We start from the raw sequence: 18872 nt of genomic DNA, 5'->3' as shown, positions 1-18872 counted from the left end.
CCCTCCGGTGGTCATCTGGTCATTTAGGGCACATTTTTGTGGCTTGGTCATAAAAAAAAAAAGGACCAAGTAAAGTCGGCCAAGTGTTTGTCAGGGATGCCTTTCTTTTTTCCATTATCGGCCGGGGACTCCCATGTGTTAGGCACGCCCCAGTCCCGCCTTCGCTATGCTTCCAACACGCCCCCGTGAACTTTGGTCATCCCTGTGACGGAAAGCAGTTGAGAACGCCCAAAATCGGCTTTCGATTATGCCGATTTGGGCAGACCTGTGAGAAGGATGCCCATCTTCCTATTTGTGTCAAAAGATGGGCGCCCTTGTCTTTCAAAAATAAGCTTGTTTGTCACCCAGCATTATAGAACAGCGCACAATCAGATGCACATACTTTTAAAAGCAGTTTTAAAGAAAGTCAGTTATGTGCACAAACCTCTGTCTTATGCACATAAATTACTTTTAAAATTTCCCCTCAATCTTGCAATAATGTCAGGAACCACTTGTGTCTAAAATTCAATTCCCAACTGGGCAAGTCCATCAGCTTAGCTAGAAAATATAGTAAATGAAACATAGTAAATGACAGCAGATAAAGACCTGTAAGGTCTATCCAGGCTGCCCAACAAGATACTTTATATGTATACCCGAGTTTGATTTGCCCTTGCCTATAAGCCTCCTGTTGAGTTCAAATCTTAATTTTGATGTGATTGTCCTTTTTCATTGGAGGTAATTTCACAACTGGATGCCTTTGTGAACTGTACAAAATGGCACCTATTTATCCCTTACTTTATACAGGCAATATAGCTGCCTGTGTAACTTTATAAAATAAGTTCTGAAAACTCTCCCTACCGGTGTGCAAATTATCTTGCATAGATTTTTACCTGCTTTGAAGGTGAAAATATGTAAGTGTACGCTGTATGTGTACACATACATTTTATAAAACAAACACACGTATTACAAATTCACCCCTGCTCCTCTTAAATTTTCTGTATGTAAAACATGCTTTCCACAAAAAGGAGACAACCATACAATTCCCACAAAACACAAAAAGTAGCAGAAAAACACAGTGGGAATGACCAAATATAAAAAGCTGATCTAAGAATTTCCAAGATAAAAACTTTTATTGTAAAACACCTTATAATGCACAGTGGTTGGAAGGTGCGGACTCGATACAGGCCGTGATTTCATGCAGTGGCATTCATCAGTAGTCCAATAATCAACCGATGAAAGTGATAAAGCCAAAAAGGTTATAAAAGCAATCTTCTTCTATATGGCAAGACAGCCTCCTTGAGGATCATTTTCACAGCTGGTGCAGAGATTTTGCAATTTTCTTCTATATGGCAACGGATGTGTCACTGAGTAATAAATCTCTGTAGCAGCTGTGAAAATGATCCTCAAGGAGGCTGTCTTGCCATATAGAAGAAAATTGTTTTTTATAACCTTTTTGGCTTTATCATCTTTATTGGTTGGCCTCCTGACGAAGGCCACTACACTGAAACACAGCCTATGTTAAGTCTGCATCTCCCAACCACTGTACATCATAAGGGGCCCTGTAAGGCACGCTAGCATTTTTAATGCACCTACAATTAGTGAGCGCACTAACTGTGTAGGCGCCTATAGGGATATTATAGGTATGTACACAGTTAATGCGTGTACATGGTTAACACGCGTTAAATGTTCAGAAGAATCCGCAGCCAAGCGGAGAACTCGAACGCCCCATGGGAAAACACAAGTATAAGTGAGAGTGGGATGTTTGACCATGGAAATACAAATCCTGGAGACAAGAATCTTAAAAAGCTTGTTTATTGATGAAAAGACTCGACACAACTGTTGTGTTTCGGCCGTCAGGCCTGCATCAGGAGTCTTGCTCAATAACGTGTCGTTTATTGAGTCTCAGACACCAGAAGAACAGCTGATATGTGCAGTAGGTAGCACGTGATGTGATGATCTGTTGTACGGGTCTTTAGAAAGACCTTTGGTGATAAGCTTGCTCGTAGACAAATCAAGTGTCTTAAAAAGCATGAAAGGGATTTGTATTTCCGTGGTCAAACATCCCACTCTCACTTATACTTAACACGCGTTAAAAACATTAACGTGCCTATAGCACGGCTTAGTAAACAGGGCTCAAGGTGTTTTACAATATGTTTTTTATCTTGAAAATTCTTGGATAAACAGCTTTAAACATGCTTTCCACACAGAATAAACTTTAGAAAATTACCTCATTGATGTTATAATTTCTGTCTCTCAATGTAGCTCAAACAAAAAAATACTTTCTGACTTATGTATGTTTATAACATATTAAGCAACACGAAGAGCAAAGGTGATCCAAGGAATGAAGAATACGCAAGAGTGAAGAGGGACCCAACTTGGCCATATTTTGACTTTGCCTTTTGTCATGGGTCACCATATTCTTCAAAACAAAATTTTAAAAGGTTCGCTTCAGCAGAAACACTCATCATCAGCCAAATGTAGAAGCGATACAGTGAGAGGAAACATTTCAACATTTGGCTGATGATGAGTGTTTCTGCTGAAGTGAACCTTTTAAAATTTTGTTTTGAAGAATATGGTGACCCCTGACGAAGGCACAGCCAAAACTTGGCCAAGTTGGGTCCCTCTTCGATAAAATTTATTGCTGAACTCCTGCCTTCAGTAAAATGTATTGGTGAACTTCTTTGTGTTCTTCAATCCTTGGATCACCCCTGCTGTGCGTCAGGGGCGTATCTGAACTGCGGCGGTGGGGGGGCCAGGGCCAGAGAGGGGGGGCACATTATAGCCCCCCCCCCCCCCCGCCGCCGCCATTGCCGATCCCCCTCCCCCCAGCCGCTGCCATTGCTAACCCTCCCCCTCCGTTGCTCGCCTACCTTCGCTGGCGGGGGACCCCAACCCCCGCCAGCCGAGGTCCGCGTCCTCCTGCCGCTGCCGGCTGCCTTTGGTCCTTTAATTCTTCCATTGAAGCTGGCGCCGACGAAAGTTTCTTTTGAATCTGACGTCGCTGCACGTTGCACGTTGTACGTGCAGGACGTCAGACTCAGAAACAATTTCTGAGTCTGACGTCCTGCACGTACAACGTGCAGCGACGTCAGACTCAAAAGAAACTTTCGTCGGCGCCAGCTTCAATGGAAGAATTAAAGGACCAAAGGCAGCCGGCAGCGGCAGGAGGACGCGGACCTCGGCTGGCGGGGGTTGGGGTCCCCCGCCAGCGAAGGTAGGCGAGCAACGGAGGGGGAGGGTTGGCAGCGGTAGGGGGGTCCAGGGCGAAATCTGCGGGGGCCCAGGCCCCTGAGGCCCCACGCAGATACGCCCCTGCTGTGCGTGTTGCTTCATGTGCTACTGCAGAGAGCTTCTCCTGGGTTTTGTTTTGTTTTTTTTTGCTTATAACATATTTACTGTTCAACAAAAACAGCACAAACTTTTTCAGAGAGCCTAGGTCCCCTTTTACAAAGTGGCAGTACCCGTACCGCTGCTTTGCCGTTCTCCAATCTGACACTACTGCCAGGCTCAAGTGCATACCCCCAATGCACACCATTTCTGGTACGTCAGGGTTTTTTTTATTTTGCAACAGGGCATACCCGGCAGTAATTGGGCAGTGCTGCATGTTGCCCCGTTACCACCAGAGTAACGCAGGAGCCCTTACCGCCTAAATAGATGGCAGTAAGAGCACCCCCGGGAAATGGCCGTGCGGCAAGTGTTTCACTTACTGTATGGCCCAGTGGCATAGCTATGGGGGGGCCTTAGGGGCCTGAACCCCCCAAAATTGGATCCAGGGCCCCTGGTTTGGTTGGTGGGGGTCTCCAATGCCCACCAGCTGAAGCCTTTCTCCATCACTGTTCTCTGAGCATCAGGGGCGTAGCCAGACAACAGATTTTGGGTGGGCCTAGGCAAGAATTGGGTGTTCTCCCCCCCCCCCCCCCCCCCACAAAAAATGTATCTCAGCTGGTGGGAAAACGCTTCTTTCCACCTTGGCAGCAGTCATGCACTGAAAACTGAGCATGCGCAGGTGCCGGTGTCATGGAGAGTAGTGTTTTCGTTACCATGAGGGGAAAATCTTTAGCCGGCAGAGCTTGGGATTACCACCAGTTACCACTAAACATGTGCTACTGTTGGGTGGGCCTGAACCATAAATGGGTGGGCCCTGGCCCACCCAAGCCCAACTGTGGCTACGCCACTGCTGAGCATTGCCTGCTATGCTTCCTCTCATGTCATGCATGCTCACTTTCACTAAAACCGAGTGTGCACACAAAGTGAAAGGAAGTATGGCAGGCAATGTGCAGAGAACAGCTCTGGAGAGAAAGGCTTCAGCTGGTGGGGATTTGGGACCCCCGCCAGCCACGGTATGTGGGGTTGCGGCAGGGAGGCGGACCAAACTGTGCTCCCCACTTTGGACTCCAGACCCCCCAAACGTTGAGGTCTGGCTACACCCCTGGTTTGGCCATTTCCACCCCTCATCTGGAATTTCCTTTTTCCAGGCGGTGGTAAAAGGGGGGCTTTGGTGTCATGTGCCAATGTCACCTCAGGGATCCTTTTACCACCACTTGGTAAAAGAGGCCCTTAATGACGTAAGTAGCAAAATATATCACTAAAAGGCAAAGCAAAATGCACTAAGCAGGAAGCACATGAATTGAAATGTGCTTTTAGCGCACAAATGTGATAACTTTTGCCATGTTGGTATGACAGCATTTGCTAATTCACACACTAACTATATAGCCTGTTAATGGGGCAGGTAATGGGCAGGGGCTGCACATTGCAGTTAGCGAATGTTATGTTACCGTGTTCTGTCATTGTTTGCAGTTAGCACAGACACATCTGCACTATGAAAGAATAGCATGGTAGTAAAGAACTTTTTTTGTCTAGTAACCCTATGGAAACATGCTAGGTGGAATACCCCAGACATGTAGTACACAGGCTTTGCATTTATCTCACATTGATTTTTGTATTTATTGGGTGTAAGTGCAAAACGTATTGCGTTCTTGTAAAAGAGCCCCAAAATGACTTTCTGTGTTTGTGGAAATAAGTGACAAGAAAACTTATAAATTAGCCAATTTATTGAGGAATGAGCTTCTGAGGACAAGTCCGCTTTGTCAGCTGTGAGATTGTGTTAAATTGCTATGTAAAATTCTGAGATTGGAAAATATTTTTGATTAAATTTTGTATTTGTGTTACTTTCCATATAAGTTTCTCATTTTAAAGTGAGTTTTCTTTACCTTAAAGTTTGCAAAGATTCCATGTTTGTTTTTTGTACCTCCAGGTTGGCGATTTAGACATTAACTATATTAATCTGGACTATGCCACATTGGACACGTCAAGTACAGATCCTACTGACTCCACCCCATCTTCTGAGATTGGTACTTTTCCTTCACCTAACGAAGGAAATCAGATCACATATGCAGAAGCTGAAGACAGTGGAACATTGGCAAACCATGAGGATCATCAACCGTTTCTTTTGTCTCTCAAACTACCTGCATCACATTTGCCATTTAGGAACCGTGGATTTAGAAACCATCAAAGTTCATCATATGCCAACATTAAAAAAAGAAGGTATGCAACTTTGTATACAGTAGATGAGCTGCAAATTTACTGTTCTCAGCTGATTTTTCAGTCTTGGGGGAAAGGATAATCTTTGTGTGGCAGATAGCTCTTTCTGGAAAGGGCCAAGGGATCGGATGTTTCCTCCTTGCCTACAATGTGGCTGCCAACATTTTTAGATGTTGAAATTTCTTCATCACTGGAAATAGAGTGTGCACATCACGCCCCCCTCAAGGCTATAATCTGGAGCCAAACACCCCAGGCCCATAGTGGCAAAACTCTTTTACGAGGAGTTAGGCCTTGAACTTGTATTTTTCATTTGTGTTTTATTCAGTGTTCAAAGTACTAGGTCAAAGGGAATGGTACTTGATATACTGCCTTTCTGTGGGTTTTGTAACTACATTCAAAGCAGTTTACATAGTATATACAGGTACTTATTTGTACTTGGGGCAATGGAGGGTTAAGTGACTTGCCCAGAGTCACAAGGAGCTACAGTGGGAATCAAACCCTGTTCCCCAGGATCAAAGGCTCTACTCCTCCACAACTTAAGTAAAAGTAAAAATAAACGTATATTTTAATACTTAAGTAAAAGTACAGTGAAGAACACAAAAAAAATTTACTTAAGTGAAAGTAAAAAAGTTCTTGCCTTATATACAATTTTTTGATTGAAAAAGTAAAAGGACCACTTCTACAATGAATACGGCTATTGTTAATATTTTTATCCCAACAGCATTATTGCTCTATAATTCAATCCACTATGCTTTTAGTAAAACTACATTTTTGAAAATGATCTTCACTCATGTAGGTGGACTTTGGAGTATTAATCCAGCACAGTTAAAAAGGTGTTCAACAACTGCACTAGCAGAAAGTGGATTGTTCAGTCTGTTAACAAGTTCCTTCAAATCAGGCTAGGTTGCAATATTACTGATGTCTTATGACTGGATCTGCAGGTTTTCATCAAGGAAATCTCTGAAACACTTGACTTCCATGTAGAAAGGGAATGGGATTTGATATATTGTCTTTCTGTGGTTACAATCAAAGGGCCCTGTTTACTAAGGTGCGGTAGTGTTTTTAGTGTCATTATCATCAAGTGCATCTTCATTTTCATCTTGGTTATCCTCATGCTGTTCAATTACAGAGAAAGCTTTCACAAATTTGGAATCATTGTCTGTTCTAACAATTTTTCCATCTGATGGCAAACTTTGAGAACTGATGCAAGAATGTCAAATGTGTTTGAACCATTCAGTCAAATCAGTCTTAAGGCCAGACTATCAATCCAGTGTACTGTCACTCCAAAACAAAATTTCCCATTTGATAATTATTATTATTATTATTATTAATTACATTTGTACCCCGCACTGTCCCACACATAGCAGGTTCAATGCGGCTTACATAGTAAATAGGATTACAGAGTCTTGAAGGAGAATGTTACAAGTTGTAGTAAACATAGTAGTAGTGGGGTTTTGAGGATATGTAAATTGAGCATGGAGAGGTCAACAAAGATAGGATGAGCAAAAGGAGAAGAGATTGGGAGGGGTAAGGAGTAGGAAGGATGGAGAGGAAGAGATTGAGGAATGAGCAGAAGGAGATTGTGAGACATGGTCAAAGGTATAATTAGCAGTCTATTGTGGTAGAGACATATGTCTGTTCACCAAGAATTACAGCCAGCTTCGGTTTCATCTCCACTTCAAAGTGACTGTTTGGCTGGAGACTAGTAACCAATTCAACAAACACAGGCAGGTCTACTGTGTTCATAGGCTGTATTCACTGGCCAGCAAAATTTAAGATGAGATGATCCACTGTTTGTGAAATTGAGGTTTACAATAGCAAAATCCTGTTCTGGTTTTGCAGTTTCATTTGGTTTACTAAGGAATCGTCATTTACACTCGCTTCTGCTTTTACTTTTAACTGCAAGCATCAGATATAACAGAGTAAAAGTAGTAAAAACTGGTGAAATTATTACTTCAGTGAAAGTAACATGTTTCCTGAACTTCTTTACAAGTACAAGTGACAAAACCTTTACTTAAGTACAGCAACTAGTTACATTTACTTAGTTACTATACAATACAATACTGGTTTTATTGAATTTAGTATATATTTGATTTTCAATCTGATATGTTATTTTGATGCTCATATTGTTGTATAATTTTGTGTATGTTTTTATTTGATTGTATTTTTATGTACATCATTTTGAGCTACATTTAGGAAATAAATGACATGAAATCATTTTTATTCTCTATTTTAGCTCCAGTCTTGATGGTCTTGATGCAGACAGTGAAGGAGAAGGAAATTCTAACCCACCTAGAAGCTGTTATCCTCAGACTAATCTGAATTCCTCCGGGCCACTGGCTAGTAGTGGGGAAGAATTAAATTCTTTTGAAACAAATGCCAGTTTAGATGCTAGTGTTTCTGGATCTGATTCCTTTTTGACACTGAGCAGTTTACAGTTAAAGGTACAGAACATTTAGTTGTTGATAATTTAGTAAAATTGTAGATGCAGTATTAGGAAAAATATAGTTGATAGCCATAAAACACATGGAAACATTATACTTTTTTGCCCTGATTTTTATTTTGGGGTTCTTTTACTAAAAGACACTAAAAAGTGGCCTGTGCTATTCCCAGCATGGGTCTTTCCTGTGCACTGAGGTCCCATTTTCCATTTTTCCTATTAATGGCTACATGCTAATTTCCTCATTAGTGCATGGTCATTGGAACATGAGCCCTTACTGACACCTATTTTCTAGGCGGTAAGAGCTGTTGTGCTAACTGTATGCTAATGGGTTGGCACGTGGCAATGCAGCTGTGCTAAGCTCTTAGCACAGAACACGCCTGCTCTCCGCCCCTAGACCCGCCTCTAGCACTAAAACAATATAACTATTTTTTAGCGCATGGGTAGTAGGCGCCAAATCCCAAACAACTGCAGGATGCTTGAGCACACACCACTGCTATTGTAGAAACCAGGACTCAGGCTACTAAAAAAACCTATAGTACAAATACTTTATTGTGTTCACGTTTGCTATACCACTGATTGGCGGCTTCATTGTCTGCACCTACAGTGGGTTATATATCTGAGGGTACTAAAAAAAAAACATTAAAAAAAATGTGTACTTGCAAACGTGAACACCATAAAGTATTTGTACTATAGGTTTTTTTAGTAGCCTGATTTCTGGTTTCTACAATAGCAATATTGGATATTACCAGTGATAACGATATATATTTTGATTACGTAGTCTGTTGGTGAGCACACACCACAGCAGTGTTTTTTTACCCTACGGTAAGCACACATTACTGCTTACCGCAGCTTAATAAAAGGACCCCTTCATTTTTGAAATCTCTGTCTACCTATCCATTTCCACCAGTAGGAATCTATGTAAAATAGAGTTCTTCTGTACTGATTCTTCTAACACCATACAAACTACAAAGTGATGGTATAAACAGCTCAAGAGGGGACTTCAAGATGGAGTCTTTGGAAAAGACAGGCGGTAAGATTTCAGGTCAGTTTTCAAAACTTCAGCAGTTTGAATAATTTCCCCCACTGACAAACAAAGTCACCTTTCAAATTCACAGGGCACAAAAGTGTAGCTGCTCGGAAAAGAGGCATCTCTGAAAGTATTCCGAGGTACATTTTAGACTTAGTTGGTTGGTTCATGTTGTCTGCGATTACCAGTTAAAGATACCTGGACAACTCCTATCTTGCAAATGCTTGTCTAAATTTTGCCAGGAAAAGTGTGCCCAGCTGGATTCAAGGGTATTCTTAACTGTAAACTTATCTGGTTAAGAGTGGCTGAAAATTTGACTAAAGATAAGCAAATATAATTGCCTCGATACCTTGGCCTAATGAAATTTGAATTTTTTAATACCAATAAAAGTGCAAAAATGACGTACCTTATGGCAAGGTAGGAGATTCAAATAGGAAGAAGGAGCCAATAAATAAATTGAACTTGCATTCTGAGGAATTTTGGTAGTGCTTTTATTTAACATATAACATACATATTTGAAATTGAAAAGTAACAAGGAGGTAGCAAGTACATGTGAAAAGAGAGATTCTTATTTTGTGCATTTTGCAGAATTAATGCCCCATAACTGGCTATCTGGCATTTCTCAGAGGGGAATAGCTGGCTATCCCCCGCTGAATATTGCCAGTTTGCGGCTAGCGGATAACTGGTTGTAGCTGGGCGGTAACTCCATTTTGATGCGTGTTGGGCACACATAGAGTGTTACGCGGCTTAGTAAAAGGACCCCTGAATGTTTTTTTCTTTAGTTTTAGCACACAAACAGGAAGCAAGAAGCAGTATATTTTTGAAATTTTCTTGTTCTTGGATCTGATTGGCCCAAGAGCTCATTTTCATTTGGAGAGTACTGGCTTTTGCTCCAGTCTTAGCCAGGAAGACAAGAGAGTAGGATCTCTTTGCAGAGGCTCAGTAAACAACAGTTATACGTCTTGATCTTCCCAGGTACTTTTTAGAAAATAAAACAAATGTTTAATTAGTGTTGTAATTGATCCATATTTCAGTTACCTATTATTGTTTGCTGATTGCACATTCTTTTGTATACTGTTCAATTTTAAAGACGATAAACAATTGTTTATTGCCTCTGCCTGTCTGGACTGATAAAGAATCCTGGCGGTGTGTGTGTTGGGTCTATGATTGCTTTCTGGGAACTGTGGGACCATTGGGAGTGTGGCCTCCAGTAACCTAGAAATCACTGGGGATAATTTGAGAGTGGGAGACTCACCCAGAGGTGGTGGTGATCCAGTCGGTGGGAGGAGGGTGCTAGTGTAGAGCACAAGTGACAGGTGCAGGCAGACCTGAGCTGTGCTGGGGATAGACCCTCTAAGTGGCCGAGGGGTAACCCCAGGTGAGTGGCTAGGCGTTTCGTGATACTTGTATATTACCAATGGCTTCAGTTTTTACCTGCTTGCATCACAGCTCAATACCATGATGAAGCTGGTCCTTTCATGGCCTGTTGTTGCTGTAGCCACTGATTTAATGCCACGTTCTGTGACTGTTCGTGCAGCGGGTATGTCAAATGCCATGTGCACTTTATCCATATTTATTATATTTTTTGGTTGAATATTTCTTTTCTTTTACTCCTCCATGACACAGGGCCGCCGAGGGGGGGGGCAGGGGGGACAAAATTCCCCAGGCCCTGGCCTCCAGTGGGGGACCAGCGCCACAGTCCCACCCACCCCCTCCGTCCGCCACCGGGCTGGGCCTCCTGTATTGAAATCACAGCACCTCTCACCATGTGAAAGCGCTGCAGGCGGCAGCAGCAGCAGATCGCCTCCCTGTTTGGGCCTCATTCCCTCCTTGTGTCCCGCCCTCTTGGAAGTTATGTCAGATGAAGGCAGGACTCAGGGAGGGAAGGAGGCCTGAACAGGGAGGCGATCTGCTGCTGCCTGCAGCGCTTTCACATGGAGGTGAGAGGCGCTGTGATTTCAATGCAGGGGGCCCGGCCTGGTGGCGGATGGAGGGGGCGGGGCGGGTGGAGGAGGGGCGGCGGCCTCGGGGGGCGGTGGGGGCAGGGCTGGAGCCCCGGGGGTGGCCTTGCCCCGGGCCTAGTCTTTCGGCGGCCCTGCCATAAAAGAGTCATAGAAACTTGCAACTTTATCTTCCCAGTCATCTGATTATTTTTGTCCTACAGCTGTAGTGGATAGTCCATTTCTTCTCCTGAAATTATGGATCCAATTTTCCCCTCTGTTAAAATCAGTGACATTCACCTGTGCAACCGACTCTCTGGCCTTCCATTTAGTGTGGAGACAATGTGGCAACTTTTTCTTTGTGTTATTACCCATTCTTTGAGGTTCAGCTCTATGTTTGGCCATTTCAGAGGTTTCTCTTGCTGTGTGCGTTTTCATGGGTGGAATTTAGCCAACATTTTTTCTTCCTTTCTCCACTCACGGCTTGATTTTTCATCTATAAGGAAATGATGCCCAGCTTCACGATTTCCATTAACCTTGTCATATTCTATCTCCGAAAGGTTAAAATCCACCGTATATGACTTAGGTTTTGGCATGGTGCGGGGTATGCACAGGTGAGCGCTATGCAACTACTTACAAACAGACACTGCAGATACCCAGTATCCTGTTTCCAACAGTGGCCAATCCAGGTCGCAAGTACCTGAAAGAAACCCAAATAGTAGCAACATTCCATGCTACCAATCCCAGGGCAAGCAGCAGCTTCCCTATGTCTGTCTCAAGAGAATGGTAATTTCAGAATAGGAATCCTTGGAGGTGGTGATAAAGAGCAGTGATGTCATGGGCAAATTCTACCTTTGCTACAGGAGGATTTAAGTGCCCTTTTTCAACTTCCGATTATGGATGCTCTGATAACTGCAGTGACTTGGAAGATTTTATTTATTTATTTATTGCATTTGTATCCCACATTTTCCCACCTCTTTGCAGGCTCAATGTGGCTTACAATACATCATGAATAGTGGAATGACATTAAAAAATAGACATTTAGTGTTACAGAAAGATCATTGGTAAAATGATAAAGAAGAAACATGAAAGTAGTATAACAATCAGATATTATAAGACAATGCTGAATATATGTGGAGGAGTTGTGTATGTTCACATTGGTTGATCTTTGTGGTATGCCTTATTAAAGAGATAGGTCTTCAATAGTTTGCGGAAGTTCATTAGTTCATCAATCATTTTTAAGTTGCGCGGTAGTGCATTCCATAACTGTGTGCTCACGTAGGTAAAGTTTGATGCATGCATTAGTTTGTATTTTAGACCTTTGCAGTTAGGGAAGTATAGATTGAGGAATATGCAGGATGGTCTTTTGGCATTCCTGGGTGGTAGGTCTATCAGGTCTGACATGTAGGCTGGTGCTTCTCCGTGAATGATTTTATGGACTAGGGAGCATATTTTGAACGTGATGCGTTCCTTAAATGGGAGCCAATGCAGTTTTTCTCGTAAAGGTTTCGCACTTTCATATTTTTTTTTTACCAAATATGAGTCTAGCTGCAGTGTTCTGGGCTGTTTGAAGTTTCTTGATTATTTGCTCTTTGCAGCCGGCGTATAGCGCATTGCAGTAGTCTAGGTGACTGAGCACCATTGATTGTACTAGATTACGGAATACAGTCCTTGAGAAGAATGGTCTTACTCTTTTTAATTTCCACATTGAATGGAACATTTTCTTGGTTGTGTTTTTCGCGTGGTTCTCGACTGTTAGGTGTTGATCGAAGGTAACTCCCAGAATTTTTAGGGTGTCCGAAATAGGAAGATTTAGATTTGGTGTGTTGATGGCGGTGAATTTGTTCTTGTTATGTTGAGAGGTGAGTATTAGGCATTGGGATTTTTCTGCATTAAGTTTCAGTCGAAATGCGTCCGCCCATGAATGCATGATCTGGAGACTTTGATTGATGTCACTGGAAATTTCCGTTAAGTCTTGTTTAAATGGGATATAAATCATTACATCATCTGCGTATATGTATTCCAGTGGAAGGAGGCTTACCACTGAAAGACTATCAGGATTGTAAGGTCCTCCTAAAGCAGACCTCCTCCTTGGCAATAAGAGTTCAGATGGTGAAGAATATATGGCTTGCATCTTATTTTGGTGGATTCAGCAAAGTGGTCCATTTGGAGTCAGTGGTAGCCTTTTTGGCTGAAGTACTTATATGACTTGGTTAGAATCGACTCAAGAACAGTATCTTCAGTGGTAGTGGCATGGAGATGGTTTGGGCTCCAGAATTGATCTGAAGCATTGGCCTCTAAGTGGCTTCTAAGTAAGCCTCCATGTAGAGGCAAATTGCTATATGGAGATGTCCTTAAGAAGCTAGTTAAGGATCTGGTGGATCCCTGGGTCACTCCACTATTCATCCTCCTCCCCTGTATTCATCCCTCTACTCCCCTGTTTTCCATCCATCAACCAATTCCTAATCCACAACAGAACATTGCCTCCTATCCCGTGGGTTTTTAATTTTCCCAGTGGCTACAGGAATTTATGCCTTGGCCTGTAGCAAAGAGATTCCAAGAGGTTCAGCCTTAGGATTGGGGAAAATGTGATCCAGGAAGACTGCCACTGAAGTTATCAACAGCCATTTTGAGGGCAGAGACAGTAGGGGCATGAGCGACTGGGGATCACTGCTGCTCTAGTTAGGCCTCTAGATCACCAGGGTGAGGGGGGCTCACGGGTGAGTCTGGGAGGGGTGCTCTGTATGGTTATTAAGGGAGGGAGGGAGGTTCTGTCTAGTCACAGGGAGAGGGAGTGGGTGCTGTTCAGAGGGGTGGGGTAGGGTCCAGTTTCGGTTTCAGCTTTGGCTGAAACTGAACATTGAATTTTGGCCACAGGTTCAGTTTTAGCTGAAACTGAAAAATCTTTTTACTGCTATTCTGGGATTTGGTAGTCATTTGCATTGCTGACAGTGTGTGGTAAGTTACTGTACATTAATTCTAAGACACAGTCTATGATTATACTGTGTGCAGTGGAAAAATCATAGATAGGTTTTTATTCCGCTACTGTACTTGAATAAAATGATCAAGCTGCTATGTTAGTTCCACTAGATACATAGTAAGGAGGCCAACAAATCTATTTCTGAAAGGATGATTCATGAAGTATCATTGGAATGGCAGCGGGCTCATTTTCGAAAGAGAAGGAGGTCCATCTTTCGACACAAATGGGAAGATGGACGTCCTTCTCACAGAAACGTCCAATTCGGTATAATCAAATGCCGATTTTGGACGTCCCCAACTGCACTCCGTCGCAGGGATGGCCAAAGTTCACGGGGGCATGTCAGAGGCATAGCGAAGGTGGGACTTGGGCGTGCCTAACACTTGGACGTCCTTGACCTATAATGGAAAAAAAGAAGGATGTCCCTGACGAGCACTTGGACGTTTTCACCTGGACCTGTTTTTCTTATGACTAAGGCACAAAAAGGTGCCCGAAATGACCAGATGACCACCGGAGGGAATCGGGGATGACCTCCTGTTACTCCCACAGTGGTCACTAACCCTCTCCCACCCTCAAAAAACATCTTTCAAAATATGTCTTGCCAGCCTCTATGCCAGCCTCAGATGTCATACTCAGGTCCGTGACAGCAGTATGCAGGTCACTGGAGCAGTTTCAGTGGGTGCAGTGTACTTCAGACAGGCGGACTCACCCCCCCCCCCCCACACCTGTTACGTTTGAGGAGGAAACAGTGAGCCCTCCAAAACCCACCACAAACCCACTGTACCCACATCTAAGTAGCACCCTTCACCCGTAAGGGCTATGGTAGTGGTGTACAGTTGTGGGTAGTGGGTTTTGTGGGGGGTTTGGGGGCTCAGCACATAAGGTAAGGGAGCTATGTACCTTGGAGCAATTTCTGAAGTCCACTGCAGTGCCCCCTAGGGTGCCCAGTTTGTGTCCCTGGCATGTGACGGGGACCAATGCACTACGAATGCTGGCTCCTCCTACGACTATATGGCTTGCATTTGGCTGTTTCTGAAATGGATGTCCTTGGTTTTGATTATCGCCAAAAAATCAGAAACGTCCATGTCTAGGGATGACCAAATTTAAGGATTTGGACGTCCCTAACGGTATTTTCGAAATGAAAGATGGACGTCCATCTTGTTTTGAAAGTACAGGTTTCCCCCTCCCCTGGATTGGGACATTTTGCGAGGACGTCCCAATCAAAACTTGGATGTCCCTTTTGAAAATGCCCCTCTAGGGCAATGATAGTTTTGAAGTGAGTGTTATGATGTTTGTACAGTTTGTCTTTTTATTGTACCTGATTGAGAGTTTTTGTGGCTTGACAAATATGTAAACCGCTTTGATTTTATTTTTTGAAGGGCAGTATATCAAATGGTATTTATTTATTTGGATTTTGCTCATACCTTTTTCAGTAGTAGCTCAAGGTGAGTTACATTCAGGTACACTGGATGACTCACAATCTAATTTTGTACCTGAGGCATTGGAGGGTTAAGTGACTTGCCCAAGATCACAAGGAGCAGCAGTGGGATTTGAAGTAAGCATCTCTGGATGTCAAGACTAGTGCTGTAACCACTAGGCTACTCCTTCAGTGGGGTAGTTCTATTAAAGTGGGCTCCAACATTTAGGTACCAAGTACGAGTGCACCTGATCACAACACTAGCCCAGTGTTTTCCCAAACCTGGTCCTGGAGGCACCCAGCCAGTCAGGTTTTCAGGATATTCACAATGAATATTCATGAGAGAAATTTGCAAGCACTGCTGAATATTCATTGTGGATATCCTGAAAACCTGACTGGCTGGGTGCCTCCAGGACCAGGTTTGGGAAAACACTGCACTAGCATATATGTGTGCATACATGTGCACATACTCTCATAAATGCCAAACTTCCAGTTTTGCACTCTTCTATAAAACGGCATCTAAAAGCAATAGATCATAATTAGAAGGCAAGGATATGAATAGGCAGTGTCTGGTCAGAGTGTGGGCAGGGCATAAGGTTGGTCATGTAGAATTGTATAATACTATAATTTACGCATATGTTGTAGCAATTTAGGCCTAATTACACCAGCACATGTGCTCATGTCTAAATTATAGACACACTTTTTACTTGTTTTGCTTCCTTTATAGAATATTTGCCACAATGTAGGCACATTGTTATAGAACTGCCCTTTCTGTGACATTTGGATCACATTTATATAGGTCTAGAATTGCACAATTGTGACTAACATTTCTGATTCAAGTTCTTTTTATAAGGCCGGTCACACATACTATTAGTTCATGAAGAGATTTTCATCTGGCGATTGTTCCTTAACCTTGATTTCTGGTGTTACCTCTCTCTGCCCAAATTCAATTTAAGCTGTGCATTTTAGTTTATAAATCCCAGTTTAAATCATCACTGGATTATCTGGCACGTCTTTCATACTGTTTGCACCTTTCCAACAGTTTCGTTCCTCTGCATCAAGTTCACTCTGGTCCCCCCTTCCCTCTGTTATGTGTCTTGATATCACGTGTTCTACTGCCATTAACGGCGCTGGACCCCGGCTCTGGAACTCACTCCCTGTTCAGCTCCATCTGGAAACTTCCTAGTCTCAGTTCAAAGCAGAATTGAAAACATACCTCTTCACTTCCACTTATTCTTCCAGTCAATAATATTGCATGTGTTTCTCTGAAGTGTACTTTTTCTTAAGGCAGTTTTAATTTTTATTGTAAACCACATAGAAGCCAACTTGGCACCCTGTGGTATATCAAGCCTTTGTAAATTAATTAAATAAGCCTAATGTATTGATCATGGTATTTATACTCTTTGGAATATTATATGATTTGTGCAGTATTTTTTTTAGCAATCAGAAGATTGCAGGCCACAATTCATGTGTTACTGCATATGTACAATTAAACTCCCACATCTAATTTCAATCTAGGCAAGCCACTTTAGGTTGTAATGTGATTCTTTCCAGTGAACCAGGTGGACCATTTTCTCAAGGGTAAAAAGGAGTTCAGTATTCATGCACCACTGACTTGCTATTTGGCTTCTTAATAAAGAAGCAGACTGTTTTGTGTGGACATCTATCCAATATATTTCTATCAGCTGTCTTCCCTACAGGCATTCCTTTCAGAAGCTTTAAGTTGGATTTTGAATCTGATTCTAGCCTTCTAATAGGTCCAGCGCATTAAGAGGAAGGGCTGACAATTTGTTTTCTCTTTTGCATGTCATGGGCACGTCTTAAATGAATCATTTCTTGCTTTGGTGCTTTCTATTTTTTGCAGTTGTGTTTTATGCTCTTTCTTTGATCTATAAATTAACCCTACAGTTCATTCCCATGACAACTCTTGTATGCCTCAGTGGATTGATAAGAATTTAAAAATTTTAATGGGTATTGTTTTATGGCATATAGAAGTATAGATGAGAATATTTTTGTGCTATCATGAAATTCCTCAGCTTTGAAGACTCTTATCCCAGGATTCTATATATGCGCGGAAATTGAAGCGTATTCTATAACAATGCTCATAACTTAATTGGTTAGCCAATCAGCATTGTTAATTAAATGTTAAGCAATATCAGCACTAATTGGCATTAATTAAGATTTATACACACAACTCGCTAAGCGTATTCTGTAGTTGAAAAGTGGGCATGGCCATGGGTGGGACATGGACATTTCTAAAATCTATGTGCATTGTTATAGAATACACCCGCTCTGCACCTAATTTAGGTGTTGGGATTTACACCAAGTAAAACATAGTGTAAATGGCCACGACTCCATTTGGTCATGTGGAGAGGCGCTTGGAGTTATTCTATATATTGCGTGGAAATTTAAGCCTATTCTATAAAACTTAGGCATACTTTACAGAATATGCCTATGCTTATTTTTTTTCCATGCGGAATTTTCAGGCACTATATATAGAATCTATGACCCTCTTTATGTTTTTATAATAAAATGTACAATTATGTCAATGTTTTCTCTTTTTGGGCTTAACATTCACATATGAAAAGCAATAAATAAGTTAACCAGAAAAACTCTTCAATAATGTATACATCCAGCTATAAACATGAATTAAGTATGCTCCTATACTTTAATATTACATTAGACACCAAACGCCTTATCTGGTGCTACCAGTTTGCTTCACAAGTCACATTTTATCAAGGGGTACCTTTAATTCATATCTACCACATATAAAATCTGTGCTTCAGAATACCCTGCAGTTCAGAAGCAAATCAATTGTGGATATTTCCTTCCATGCCCATTGGACCAATTAGGAAAATAAATAACCCCCAACACAGTTTGTGTTTTGCCAACCCAGCTGCTTCCTGAGTATCAAAGTAGTACCTACTAGTATTAGAGTAGCAACATAGTACATTATGACAGATAACAATATGCACAGTCCATCCAGTCTGCCCAACAAGATTAACTCATAGCAATGATAAGATGTGATATAACATGTGCATCCATAATCTTGATCTGTCTTTGAACGCAAAGAAGAAGTGGAAGGGAATGTTCCAGGAGAAACAGACACAATTGAAGTCTAAACTTTGAAAAGGATTTATTCTCAAAAGTCCACAAGCAACTTGTAAAAGACCCTACACGGGCCGTGTTTCAGCATAAGGGGTCACCAAAAATAAAGCAGGGGACTTCAAAGCTAACAAAGAGACAAGCTCTTCAAAGTTATAACATGCCGTGGATGTGCCTGTGGTAGGACACCCAGAGGCATGTCCATGGCATGTTATAACTTTGAAGAGCTGACGCTGAAACACGGCCCGTGTAGGGTCTCTTACATGTTGATTGTGGACTTTTGAGAATAAATCCTTTTTGAAGCTTGGACTTCAGTTGTGTCTTTCTCCTGGAAAATTCCCTTCCTTCCACTTCTGCTTTGCATTCTTGGATTTTTTTGTGGAAGTTGTGGAACTTCTCTTTTGTTGTGCCTCTTGATCTCTCCGTGCCATTTTCAGAGCACA

At 42.2% G+C, this 18872-nt stretch overlaps 1 protein-coding gene across 1 annotated transcript in view; it reads left to right on the top strand.

The window, feature by feature from the left end:
- ARHGEF28 (Rho guanine nucleotide exchange factor 28) overlaps positions 1-18872 on the top strand; it is a 562380-nt gene that overhangs the window by 361211 nt on the left and 182297 nt on the right. Inside the window, 2 exon segments of the mRNA XM_030193284.1 lie at positions 5234-5523; positions 7757-7964. Of these exon segments, the coding sequence (XP_030049144.1) occupies positions 5234-5523; positions 7757-7964 (498 nt within the window).

The sequence above is a fragment of the Microcaecilia unicolor genome, chromosome 2 (genome assembly GCF_901765095.1).
Source record: "Microcaecilia unicolor chromosome 2, aMicUni1.1, whole genome shotgun sequence".
NCBI lineage: Eukaryota > Metazoa > Chordata > Amphibia > Gymnophiona > Siphonopidae > Microcaecilia > Microcaecilia unicolor.
This window is presented reverse-complemented; position numbering and strand designations above follow the sequence as displayed.